The sequence below is a fragment of the Capsicum annuum genome, chromosome 5 (genome assembly GCF_002878395.1).
Source record: "Capsicum annuum cultivar UCD-10X-F1 chromosome 5, UCD10Xv1.1, whole genome shotgun sequence".
Taxonomy (NCBI): Eukaryota; Viridiplantae; Streptophyta; class Magnoliopsida; order Solanales; family Solanaceae; genus Capsicum; species Capsicum annuum.
The window spans coordinates 125,062,806-125,077,367 of NC_061115.1; the positions used below are offsets into that span (position 1 = coordinate 125,062,806).

At 34.2% G+C, this 14,562-nt stretch overlaps 1 protein-coding gene and 1 non-coding gene across 2 annotated transcripts; both read left to right on the forward strand.

The window, feature by feature from the left end:
* Positions 1 to 9,797: 9,797 nt before the first annotated feature.
* On the forward strand, positions 9,798 to 14,562 carry LOC107852833 (ATP synthase subunit beta, mitochondrial). Its single transcript, XM_016697871.2, has 9 exons — positions 9,798 to 10,556; positions 11,800 to 11,875; positions 11,998 to 12,086; positions 12,229 to 12,346; positions 12,433 to 12,536; positions 12,628 to 12,786; positions 12,881 to 13,105; positions 13,206 to 13,517; positions 14,186 to 14,562. The coding sequence occupies exons 1-9, from the start codon at positions 10,071 to 10,073 to the stop codon at positions 14,297 to 14,299; spliced, it is 1,683 nt and encodes a 560-aa protein (XP_016553357.1). The 5' UTR covers positions 9,798 to 10,070; the 3' UTR covers positions 14,300 to 14,562.
* Positions 13,746 to 13,860, forward strand: LOC124899146. Its single transcript, XR_007056282.1, has one exon. It is a non-coding gene; the product is annotated as a small nucleolar RNA snoR83 (small nucleolar RNA).

Consider the following 14,562-nt stretch of genomic DNA (forward strand, 5'->3'; position numbering starts at 1 on the left):
ACACTTAGATAACGAATTTACTTGACTAAATTAATATCTAAACAAATAATTGAAGAAACTGTCGGACATGCAGGGAAATCAAACAGTAAAGATATTATATAGCTTTAGGTAAAGCTGAAGGTTAGATATTTCATAAAATCAAATTTTATATTACTGAAAATCGAATAACATGTAAAATTAGATTGGAAATTCAAAATTTTATAACTTTTTGTTCTTATTTTAGGCAAATATTTATTTTCTCTTCTCACCAGGCAGATACTATATGGTAGCACATGCCTATACAAGTGTTCAAGGTGCACCATTTGATAATACCACAACCACTGCCATGCTCGAGTACAAATCAACTTCTTGTTCTTCCAACTGTGTCAAGAGGAAGCTAGTTTTCTCGTCTCTACCAGCATATAATGACACAACCACTGCTACAACCCTCACAACTAAATTCAGAAGCCCAAGAAAGGTCGAGGTGCCTACTGAAATCAATGAAAATCTATTCATCATAGTTGGGCTACAAAAATTCAATTGGGTCTTCTTCTTCTATTAAATTCTCGAACATGAACAGAAACCACAAAACAATACTGACAAAATAAAATCCAAATAGCAAAATAAAATAAACAAAAATAAAGGGACATAGCCCATATAACAACACACAAAGAGAATAGGCAGAGGATTTCTAGATTATACCACAGAAAATGTAGGATGTCTTCTCTTTTCGTTGGCTTTTGGGAGAGAAGGATGGAGATAAACTTTACAAGATACTATTATGTGTATAATTTTTAGAGATGCTAAGTGGACACTCAAGATTAAGTGCAAGACACATATAACACAGTTGATGATATGAGTGTAATGTCATTAAATGAGTAACACAACCAGTATGAACAATGTATCTTTGTACTACTATCTAACTTTTCCTTTCTACAAGCACATCACAAGGGCATACCTCAAATATATGCATTATATATACAGAAAACTCTCTTCACGGAGTGAGAAATTAACATATTGGAGACTCTTTTCTTTGTAAAGATGAGAGAATTTTGCATCTTTAATTTCAGGTAAGTCCTTTTGTCTATTCTATTCTTATTCAAAGGGCGAAGGCAAAAAAAAGAAATATTTTGCTTACTTAATAGGGTAAGAAGGATGTTTCCTATAGATCGTAAAACTAATAATCATAACATCATGTTAGTTTCCTGATTAGATAGAAAATATCAGGTGAAGTTTATGCATGTGTTTTCTTTTATAAAGAACTTTTTATCAGAAACGATAAAAGAAGTTACTCTGTTGACTATTGTTTCTCGGGTTTTAAAAATAAGGACATTTATCTACAATTCTAAATAGTCAAAAAGACTAATACTCACACCAGTCTTTTAGTTCCCAGATCCCTCTTCTTAAGTCATCGATATTGAATATCCTTAGGAGTTCAAATGTATCAAATATTAGATATAATCTCCTATAATTAAGTTCTCAATATTGAATATCCTTAGGAGTGGAAAACAAAGAAAAACTTAGATGTACGATTCACATATCTTACCAAATGAATACACAAACAAACAAGCTGATACGAGATCGACAAAGAAGACACTAACACACACCACAACAGTCCATGATTTGAAGAACTGAAGATCCGTTTTGGTGACCCCTCTCGGATTCACTACACAATAACAATACAAGCACGATAACAATAGGATTCTAAGGTGTTCAACACCTATAATCAGCGAGCCACAAACTAAGATTACAACACAATAACAAGAACAAAAATGACACAACAAGGTCTCGTGTTTGGACACCCAAAACCGAAAATAAACACAATAACAATAATAAGATAGAATGATAGATAACTTGACACACAATGCACAGACACTATGAACCAAAGTGTATATTGAACACTAAGACCCAAGAATTCATACAAATAACATCAAGTTCTTACGGTGACCTCAAGGGAACGGAATTCCCAAGCAACCAACGTTTCAAAACAAGCAACCAACACAAGTGATTCCACACTTGTCACAAGTGATATCTACACTTGTATGAACACTCTAAAAAAGCTCTCAAAATATCATCTAAGTTATGATAAAATGACCTAATATGTTCTATTTACAGCCTAGGTTACAACTTATTACAAAATGACTAAAATGCCCTTAATGAGTCATGGCAAAGGGGAGATCTTAGAGTGTGCATATTGGATGGCTTTGGAGTGTTGGGACTTATTATTTACACTTCAAAGCTTGTTCCATTGGTTAGGCAGCCACCCAGCTCGAGTCTTTACATATTGGTCCACAATCACGATCGTACTTGTATCATCCTCTCCTTCTTGAAAAAGGATTCGACCTCAAATCTGAACCTCGCAAAACAATAGGAAGGATAAACAAACACAAGTTCCTCAAGGTATGAGGGTTAGGATTAGTGTAATCAATCATAGCATCTTGCCAAGGTATCTCAAACTTTACATACACCCAAACATCCTCTTACCCAAATACCCTTCCAAGAAAGAGTCAACTAGTCTATCCACATAATTGTGACAAGAAACAAGGAATAAGAGTTGCTCATCAAGTGAAAAACATAAAATCTTCTTGGAACAACAAATAGGCTTGAAATCCGAGATAAGAAGGCTATAAATTCCTTGCACATTCAAGTTATTCCAAAAGAAATCCTCATCACCATACTTCAAATGATCACCGGGATCAAATGGGTGGAGTGTCCATGGACACGAGTTTAGGATACATTTCCTTTTCCCAATACTATTACTAGTACAATCATATATCCCCTCTATACTGGTCTACAACAAAAGCAACTAGAGGGTCATCCATAGTCAATCGACCAGTATGTTCAACATCACCATTTTCACACATAAGTCAGTCTTCATAACTTCCATAAGACAATGTACTATCACTTGCCACAATGGCCTCAACACTTGATGGATCAACTAGTGTATCCAAAATCTCAAGTTGTACATTATCATCACCAAGCGGAGGCACATTCGGCTCATCTAAAGACAAACTGCCATTCATACTTTGTTGGCTACTAGCCTCATTTACTAGAGTGCAAGAGTTAGTTTGATTACCTTGTAGCTCATGTGTAACATGTCCACTCACAGGAACTTGATTAGGAAGGCTTGGATTCTCTATCAAGTTATCTAACTCCTTGCAAAGAGAGCTTTCCGTCCCTTCTATTCTTCCTTCTACTCGGTCTATTATTTTTTCTATTCTCTCTATTCGAGTACTAAGGTCTTATTTCATACCCATTATGGCATCCATCAAATCATTCATGGTCACCTTTTCCAATGCCATAGTACCTAACATGAGAAATTCTAAAACAAAAAACAACAAACTAGTTAATGTTAGAAAAGAAAACATCCTTACAAGCCCTCAAGTTTTCACACTTTAAAATGTTTTTCAATTGTCCTCATAAGTATTGGTAAATCATTTATACTCCAAGGAGATTGCTTGGTACCAATTGGGACTCGAGATCAAAATAGATTCTCTTTTGAAACAACTCAAAGAAAATACATACGGACTTGAATCAAGAAACTACAACAAATTTCAAAAAGATAAAAGCACACAAAAAAAATGTAGACACAAATAAATGGACCCAAAACTAACTTACAACCTAGTAGACAATTACTAGTTTGTTAATTAGTAATAGCATCAAAAAAAGGCAACTAAGAGACAAAGATTAGAAACTAAGAAATAAAAAATTTGAGCTTACTTATGTTGCGTGAACAGTAAAACGTGATGATGTGGCAACCACATAATTGGTCGCGGTTCCACACAATTTTTTTCTTTTCAATCACTAAGTTGAAGCTTTTGTTTTGATGCAATTTGACTTTACTATTCACACAAAACAAGGTCCTTGAAATATGGAAAAGTGGTTGACAAGTCTTTGAAGTGATGTGTTCAAGTCTCTTCACCAACAACTTTTCAACTTTCTCTTACACCTTTTTTAGATCTATGTTATACTTTATATTGATTAAGAGATGTCGAGATGTGAAGAACAACAAGATCTCAACAATAATTTCTCAAGAACACCACCAACATTCACGTCCAAGTCTACAATAATTGCAACACAGGACCCTTTAGATCTAGACACTTTAGTGTTGGTGAGAAAGAAACCAACACTAAAAACAATCTAAACAAATAAAAGACTACAAGATCTAGCCACAAAGAAACATGTCTCGGCCAAGAACAAGAACTTTTACATTTTCCTTTTTTTTTATATTTTTAAGCTAGCTAGCCCAAGATTGATCTTGTGAAAACAAAATCAAGTCATGCTTTGATACCAAATGATACGAGATTGACAAGGAAGACACTAACACACACCACAACAATCCATGATTTAAAGAATCGAAGACCCCTTTTGGTGACCCCTCTCGGATTCACTACACAATAACAATACAAGCACGATAACAATATGATTCTAAGGTGTTCAACACCTATAATTAGCGAGCCACAAACTAAGATTATAACACAATAACAAGATTAAAAATGACACAACAAGGTCTCGGGTTTGGACACCCAAAACCAAAAATGAACACAACAATAATAATAAGATAAAATGATAGATAACTTGATACACAATGCACAAACACTATGAACCAAAGTGTTTATTGAACACTAAGACCCAAGAATTCATACAAATAACATCAAGTTCTTACGGTGACCTCAAAGGAACGAAAGTTCCCAAGCAACCAACATAAGTGATTCCACACTTGTCACAAGTGATATCCACACTTGTATGAACACTCTCAAAGAGCTCTTAAAATATCATCTAAGTTATGAGAAAATGACCTAATGTGTTTTATTTATAGCCTAGGTTACAAATTATTACAAAATGACTAAAATGCCCTTAATGAGCCATGGCAAAGGGGCAGCCTTGGAGTGTGCATATTGGATGGCTTTGAAGTGTTGGGACTTGTTCTCTACACTTCAAAGCTTGTTCCATTAGTTGGGCAGCCACCCGATCTTGAGTCTTTACGTATTGTTCCACAATCACGATCGTACTTGTATCACAAACAAGTAAAATTAATTTGAAATCCAAACCACCACGTTAAGTTGTACCCAAACGACCACGTTAAGGTATGTACAAATTTAATATATGTTTGAAAAAACCTCGGGCTGCTCTAAGTTAATAAAATTTCAACATAACACAGTGATAGCAATCAACCTAATTTATCTAAGAAATGATACAGGTCACAGACTACTCCACAGTATACCAGCCGATCATGCCAAGCTATACACAAAGATAATACAAATTAATTAAATTTCAAAATATCAATGGAAGGGTAAGTAAAGTGGAGGAGAATGGTTATAACTTTTCTTTTCGAATAAAAATTAGAAGAAAGTAAATTATTGTCATATACATGAGTGCATACAGACTTCAAAGATGTACAGTGACCATGTTTGTGTAAAGTTGTTTGACTTTTCATTTTAGGGAAAACTCATCTCAGTTGTCAGTAAGAGCTTTTTTGAATTTTTTGTACAAAAGTGAAGAAAAAGAAGTTGCATAATAGAGAGTGTATGCAATGTGGTAGTTGTAGTAGTTACCTGGGGACTAATTCTCGGTGTAACCTACAGTTGAAGCATTGAACCACTTTTGTTGTTTTGATACGTACAAAGTGATTGCAGTTTGAGCAAGCAAGCAAGTAAAATGACTGGAGATGGTCAGGAAGTGATATTCTGGCTTTCACTATGAAAGTTTATACCTGTAGCATTAATGCAAAATAAGATTACAAATTTCTTTGAAGAGATTTGACGTGTATGCTATTACATACATAAATCTTTGTTTATGATTGTGTTTTGTAAGTAAGGGTACTCATTTTTATAATTAGTACACGTATATTTATGAATTAAACTAACCATAGATAATAACTCTAAAATGGTGGATATAGATAGTATTTGGTCTTTAATAGGTGCAAGATTCAGCGAAGAGGAGGATGACAATGAGCTTCTTAGAATGTAAGATAGTAATATTTGTTCATTGTGCTTCACCCTGGAAAAGAATAAGTTAAACAGTAAAAATATTTTTTCACAATGTTATGAAGGCGGAGTAAGCTAGTGTATACCAGTTCATCAGTGTAGTAGCCTGGACATACTGAGGATTTGTTAAAATTGTTGATTGATATCTTGTTGCTAATCTTAGAGCTGCGTATGTGAAAAATGGTGAGCCTTTTTAATTCAGTATAGAAAAGGATGAAGTAAAAGAAAGAGTTTCAGAGGATGAAGTGATGAACATACCACCGCGAAACTCAGTAACACCTACACGCTTCGCTAGAATAATAGGATGCTCATGCAAGTGATGTAATAATGTAGCTCCTTCATTGTCAGCCAGGTCGCCCCATATAGTAAATAGAAAAGGTTTCTTGATGATCGACATAGCAGATGCAAAAATTATTATAGTGTAAGCATTACCAAGTAAAATAGAACACTTGGTGAACATTTTCTTGGGAGGCGAGTAACTTACCTCTGGTCCATGATGATCGCTTCCCGAAAGTGCTTACTTTGATCAGTTATATATTGAATAGCTCTGCAATTAGCTACTACAGCTAATAAGTCTGGAGTAATGTAGAATAAGACATTAGCATTAAAATTAATTAATAGGGGCTATTCAGTTGATGAGGAAAAGAGGCGAAAATGTAAAGTGAGTGCTTACCAAAGTCAACACCCGGACGCTGACATTTAATAGCTGGGAAAGAAAGTGCATTAAATTTTCTTGGAGCAAGAAGGGGTGCTTCCAATTCATCGTTATTGTTAACCGCCCAACGATTGTATATCAATCAACCACCCATTCATACGTACCGGCTCGTATTAAGTATCCCCGGGGGTCCCTAACTTTCGCACTGGAAACCAAATGTGTCTCAAAAAGGACAAACAACTTCTCATACTTGGGAATGTCATCGCCATAGAGTACTATGGAAACCTGTTGTTCCTGTAGTCAAGTAAAAGAGAACAAGTTTTAGATGTGCGGATATAATTTATAGAGGAAGTTGTTGGAAATTTTGGTTGTTTTTTGTATGAGGCTAGAATTGAAATTTTCTTAATTTGTTAAGTTTTCACAATTATTGCTTTTGCAATAGTAAAAAATGTCGTGTAGTAAATAACGTTGCTATAAATAATAATGTTTAGGGTATGAACTCCATTTTTCAGCGAAAGTAGAGGTAGAGGCAAACTTACCTTTTTGTCCTACACAAGTATTGTCTGAAAATGTACAGATGAGTCACTACTTTTGCAAGGCCGAAACTTGTCTACTACCTGTACCTTACAGGTCCAATCTACAGTTTCAGTTGTGATGGCGTCCACGAGAAGTTTTCGATCCATTATGATGATCTCTGCTTCGTATGCCAGGAGAAGGTGCACATGAAATAGAAACACGTGATAGTGTAAATTAATGAACGAACTAATAATGAAATATTTACAGCGAAAGATAAGCTGCGGAGCTTATCGATAACGGTGATTTACCGATTGCAAAGTGTTCAGTTAAGGAGGGGAATTCACTATGCAGCGAAAGAAGCTGCCGGGATATGCTAACCTAGGAGAAAAATTAGCAACACGAAGTTAACTATTAAGATAATCCATCCAATTATATTACGCAGAAGCTTGAACCATCCATTCCAACAAGGAAACAGTAAAGATAACATTTAGTTTGCTATCATATTCTACAGTTATTTCAACAAAATTTTGGGAGTTGACGAACGACACTCATATACGTACACACACTTATAACAAATTCCAAATTGAAAATATGTACCTGTTAAACTGAAGTATAGGATAAATGAGTTGTATAAGGGACTTGTTTTCTATTTTAACCATATAGAAGAGCCATAACTAGGACGACCAAGGGCAAATTTGTTAATTAATAAAAAGTCCAGCTTAAACTTATTATACATCATGCAAAGAGTGGAGAATTTCAAAAATAAATAATTCATGTTTTAGAAAATTCTAATAACTATGCTTTGAAAATTTCTAAAAATCAAGTGACATCTTTAAGAAGTGGGGCCCATTTTTTTCTTCAAAAGGTTATGGAGAAGTTCTTTTCTTAAAATTTCTTTATGTAGTAGCTTCAGAATTCGTGATCATACACATTTTTTCTTATTTATTTAAATAATATACTTGAATCAAATGAAAATAATAATTTTAAATTTAAGAGAAATTATATTTGAAATTTGTTTCGTTTAACTTTTTTTTAATTTTGCTATCCAGACGAACTTTCTCTCCTCTTATCCAAAACCACGGAGCAAATAAATTATTTTTTAGTGTAACATTTATTATTATATTTTTTTCCCTAAAATTATTGGTGATTAATTTATTTTTAAGTTAAGTCTCACAAATAGAATCAAGAGTATAACATTTTTTAATAGTCTTTTAAATATTTTCATATAATTCTTTTGTACATCCTACTACAATTCTATTTTAAATGAAAAAAAAAAGATATAACGATCATCTCATTAGAATCTTCTCAATGTCACTAAAGATGTAATCTTTCACATGGATTCCACACACCTCAACTATAAGTTTATTTTAATATGTAGTAAAAAAAATTAAATGCATTAATCAATATGTCTATTTAACACATTATATGTCTCAATTCAAATAATATATATTTCTTTATTTAATTGGTTCTAAAAAAATTGATATTTTTTATTTGGTTAGTATTTTATAACATCATCAATATTTTACTCATGTTGAATTTCATTTATTTGTCAAACAGTTTACTCTTCTATTTATTTTAAAGATAATTTAAAACATTGTGAAGTTTTTTCATGTATCTTAAATTCGATGTTTAATCAAAGTTATATAAATTGAAATATTGGGAGACATAGTTTATCAGTGGATGTGTAAATCCTCACATATGTTCCATAAATGATAAAAAGGTAAAATTAGTTTTGGCCGCACATTTAATTGCATAAAGTAGTTATTACTATATTATGGTAAAATAATTAAAAACTACTCATAATTATTGAATAAGCCTGTATCTACCATAAAAAATAAGTGAATCCCTCCATAATTTTAAAACTTCACTTGATACATATCATTACAAAGATTTACATTACATATAAATTATGGAACATAATTACTTACTAATCACCTATTAAAATTATTTTAAATAACTTATTTAAAATGTAATATTAACTACCTCATATTAAATTACTAAAATATATATCGTGTTAACTTTGTTAATTCTTTAGATTCTTGTGGTAGTAAATTTCCTCATCATCATTTTAAAAGAAATTTCTTGCTTACTATATTAAATTAATTTTCTATTTTTTGATGTATATAAGACAAGACATAAAAACAATCTTTTAACATTATGATTCATTAAAACTTTCATCTATGTCCTTATTTCAGTTTGTTAAACACACATGAAACGAATTTAAATATATTTTAAATCAATTTATGTATGGATTAGTATTCTTTATCGCTTCGTATGATTCTATAAAAAATGTTAATAAATAGATATTTAAAATTTTAATTTATATTTAAAATTTTAATTTATTCTCTTGTATGATTTTAAAATAAAGTAGAATATTAAAATTAGTTGTCTAATATATGAGAATATATTTGATCTTATATTAAAATAAGCTCTAGAATATATGATAGTTTAATATTAATTATGAAAACATAAATAATTTTTAAGATATTATTTAGTGTGATTTCTACTTATGTTTTTTATTGTGTTTATTCAAAAATATTAATAATTATTTTTTAAATAAAATTAATTAAATATCTATAAATATATTTAGAATTATAATATTGGGCCCGTAAATGACCCTTCATTATCTAGTATTTATTGTAAATTTATAGTCTTATAGATTAAAGATTTAAAATGATTGATTTAGTTAAAAAAAATAAAAATAAGGACCTTCCAAATTATTCGCCAAAAAAGTTGGAATAAAAGTAAAAAAGGCAAAAAAGAACCAACAAAAATTCAAATGATCCTCGATTATTCAGAAAGAGTAAAACAGCAAACGGATCTCACACACGCACAGTGGGCTGTTGATAAATCAGCTCTCCACATTTCAACAAACCCTAGGAGTCCCATTTTCACTTTCTCTCCACTCCCCCCTCTTTCTTTCTCTACACTCCATGGCTTCTCGGAGGCTCATCGCCTCTCTCCTCCGTTCATCCGCTCAACGTGCCACCGGCGGCGGTCCAATATCCCGATCATCATTAGCAAGCTCCATAGCCAGACCCACTTCACGCGCCTCCCCTAACGGATTCCTATTAAACCGCGCCGTACAGTACGCGACCTCCGCAGCGTCGTCGTCTAAGCCGTCAACGCCGCCGCCGAAGTCCTCTGGAAGTGAGCCGAGTGGAAAAATAACTGATGAGTTTACAGGTGCTGGTGCGATCGGGAAGGTGTGTCAGGTTATTGGTGCTGTTGTGGATGTGAGATTTGATGATGGATTGCCGCCTATTTTGACTGCGCTTGAGGTGTTGGATAATCAGATCCGACTTGTGCTTGAAGTTGCTCAGCATTTGGGCGAGAATATGGTTAGGACTATTGCGATGGATGGTACTGAAGGATTAGTTCGTGGTCAACGTGTGCTTAATACTGGGTCTCCTATTACTGTGAGTAATCAGAATTCCTTTTCTTCAGATTCAAATTTATGGGTTACTGCATGAAAGTTGCATTTTTTACGTTGTGGAGCTGTATATATGTTACATTGATTGAAAGTGATTTCAGATCTTCATGTACGAGATCTGTAGTTTCGTTATAGTCCTTAGAACTGCAATTTGGTTGAATCATCTTTGTTATAGATGTTTGTTTAGGATGAGTAAATCAATGATCAATTGATGTTTGCTTAGGATGTGTAAATCAATGATCAATCGATCACATTTCAATCCCAAATTAGTTGGGGTATTCATTTATCTTCCATTGGGCACATTGCAACCGAACAACTTCAATATTACGAGGACTATACCACAAAAGTCAGGATAAGGTCTGCGTACATACGGTCTCCTAGACCCGATTTGTGGGACTACAATGGGAATGTTGTTGTTCAATATATGAAAATATTTGTCAAAACAAAAGTATCAGTGACAACTAAAAATTGATATTTTTTTTTAGTAGCGCAGTGCTGTATATATAATATGTGCCTTTGAATTCTATATGTGAAAGAAAAGTTTTTGCTGCATAAAACTTATACCTATCCTTGTGATTTGATGTGAGAGTTTTGAAAAAAATAGTACTCCCTCTGTCCCATTTTATGTGTCGCCATTTGACCTGGTACGGAGTTTAAGAAATAAGGGAAGACTTGATAATATTTACCAAATTGTCCTTTATAAAAAAATATGCTACTATCTTTTTTTTAATTAAGTGGGCCCAATAAGGGTAAAATTGTAATTGTGTTTTTAAATATTTACCAAATAAGGAAACATGACATTCTTTTTGGGATGGACTAAAAAGGAAATGATGACACATAAAATGGGACGGAGGGAGTACCTTTGAAGTGGAAACTGGCGGCTACTACTCAGGGTGTTGAACAATATTCATCTTTACTCATAATTTGGTGTACAGTTTGAAAGAACTTGGTACCATTAAGCTGTAGTAGTTTACTACCTTGGGAGTGAATCACTCATGTTTGTTTGGGATCTCCAGAAAACATCCATCACTCATGTTTCCCTCTTTTTTTTTTCTGCTTTGGCTTCTTTTTGATGGCGTCTTCTAATTCATTTTGTTTTTAGTATCTTCATTTTGGCTACCACCTGTTTTGTACAAGTTTTCCTTGTATAACAGATTGTGTCACTTAGTTGAGCGTGGGCTTATTTAATTTATTTTGAGCTTGATGTTTTCCCCTTCTTGTGATGACAGGTTCCTGTCGGTAGATCCACACTTGGCCGTATCATGAATGTCATTGGAGAGGCAATTGATGAGAGAGGCCCAATTAGTAAGTCATAATTGCTGTGGATACTCTATATTTTTATTTATTCACGGGACATTATCAAAAAATTCTAATTTATCCATGAGAATGTCTCTAATATTGCATCTTAATCTGTAAAATGGTTGCAGCTACCGATCACTTTTTGCCAATCCATCGTGAAGCTCCTGCCTTTGTTGAGCAAGCCACTGAGCAACAAATTCTTGTCACTGGTATTAAGGTACTTCCATCAGTTCTTGTTGTCTTGGGTGGTATATTTTTGCACTCTATCCGGAATGCTGCATTCACTACTGATTTCTCTGGTATTGCTTTTTATTAGACTTAGTAATGATGACTCTTATCATTTTTGTGCTTTCGGTTAGGTTGTTGATCTTCTTGCTCCATACCAAAGAGGAGGAAAAATTGGGCTGTTTGGTGGTGCTGGTGTCGGGAAAACTGTGCTTATTATGGAACTGATTAACAATGTCGCAAAAGCACATGGTTAGGAATGGTTTCTTTTTACTTCTTTATAAATGTCATATAAAAGTCACTGCAAAGCTGATTAGTTGGGTTGCTTGACTCTACAGGTGGTTTCTCTGTCTTTGCTGGTGTTGGTGAGCGTACTCGAGAGGGTAATGATTTGTACCGAGAAATGATTGAAAGTGGTGTTATCAAGCTTGGCGAGAAGCAAGTTAGTTTGATCGAAATTATTTGATCTACCTCTTCAACTCGTAGTGCTTTTCCTCTATGTTTCTGACATATTATGACCTCAACTATTACAGAGTGAAAGCAAGTGTGCCCTTGTATATGGTCAAATGAATGAGCCCCCTGGTGCTCGTGCACGTGTTGGACTTACAGGTTTGACCGTGGCTGAGCACTTCCGAGATGCTGAGGGGCAGGATGTGCTTCTCTTTATTGACAATATTTTCAGGTTTACTCAGGTAGGATTTCCTCTATGATTCCATATACAAAGTTTGCTTATTTATTAATCCTGACCGTGGTGCTAAATGCTATCTGCATCTTGTTTTGAAATAGGCTAACTCAGAAGTGTCTGCTTTGCTTGGTCGTATCCCATCTGCTGTTGGTTATCAGCCAACTTTGGCTACGGATCTTGGAGGTCTTCAAGAACGTATCACCACCACCAAGAAAGGTTCTATTACATCTGTTCAAGCTATTTATGTGCCTGCTGATGACTTGACAGATCCCGCTCCTGCTACAACCTTTGCTCACTTGGATGCCACAACTGTCTTGTCCCGACAGGTATGGTGCCATTGTTTGATCTGGTGCTGTAACTTTATAAACTTTCTCAGTTGATGGAGTTGTTTTAACTTTGGTCTTTTTATTTCCTTTTTGATGCCAGATTTCTGAGCTTGGTATTTATCCTGCTGTCGATCCACTTGATTCTACATCCCGTATGCTCTCACCTCACATTTTGGGAGAAGATCACTACAATACAGCTCGTGGAGTACAGAAAGTTCTTCAAAACTACAAGAATCTTCAAGATATTATTGCCATCTTGGGTATGGATGAGCTTAGTGAAGATGATAAGATGACTGTTGCCCGTGCACGTAAAATCCAAAGGTTCCTTAGCCAGCCTTTCCACGTTGCTGAAGTTTTCACAGGTGCCCCTGGAAAGTACGTCGATTTGAAGGAGAGCATTAACAGTTTCCAGGTAATAAATCTTTTCAATCTGCAACTTATTTGTCAGTTTATATACTCTTGGTTTGGACTTTAAAACATGAGATATTGTATGTTACTAAGCGGTGCTATTAAATTCTTTTTACCTTCCTCTCTCCTCTCTATAAGATTAACTGCTGCATCTGTTAGTTGCTCTCATGTAATCAGACATGCAGTAAAACCACTTCAACAAGTTATATTCTGAATTTATAGTGCCTTCATAATCCCAAATAAACTTCTCTGTTTATTTGATTCATGGGAGGCATATATTGATATTGGGAGTTTGCTGACCTTTCTTTTCTTCAGGGGCTGTTTGAATAATACCTCTCCACGCACATGAACTTATATCTTCGTTGCTTGATCAAAAAAAATATTCCAAATTTATTCCTGCATTGCAACTTATCATACTTTTTGTGTTTATAATTGAAGTTGTGTATCTACCATTACCATGTGCTGTAGTGCTTGTATGTGGTTGAACTTTCTTCGTGGCTGTAATGACGCATTTCAATTCTTTGCAAATCCCCCTCTCAAAAAAACAAAAAAGCTTTTTGCTCTTGATTGAAGTTGTGTAAAACTTTTAGTACCTTCCTTCTGTTGGTTGACTTAAACTCTGTTGCTTTTTGGCCCGATTTTTATCAATACTCTGTTTGTATCTTTTGACAGGGAGTGTTGGATGGCAAATACGATGACCTATCAGAGCAATCGTTTTATATGGTTGGTGGTATTGACGAGGTCATCACCAAGGCAGAGAAGATTGCAAAGGAATCTGCAGCATAGATAGATCATAAACATCAGTAACTTACTTTTGTTCTCTTCACCAAAATAATTTAGTTTGTGACATTTTGGTTTCTTTTTGGGAGGACCAAGGGGTCCAGAATTCTGGTTTTTTGTTTTATATGCAATGCGGGATTGTTATAGAGAGACATGCTGCAGCCACAAGAACGTTATCACCATCCCCTGCTCTGTTATGTCGCATAATAAGGGGGGTAAATGGCAAACTTGTATATTTTCCATGTCTTTTTCGAGAATTTTTTGATGCC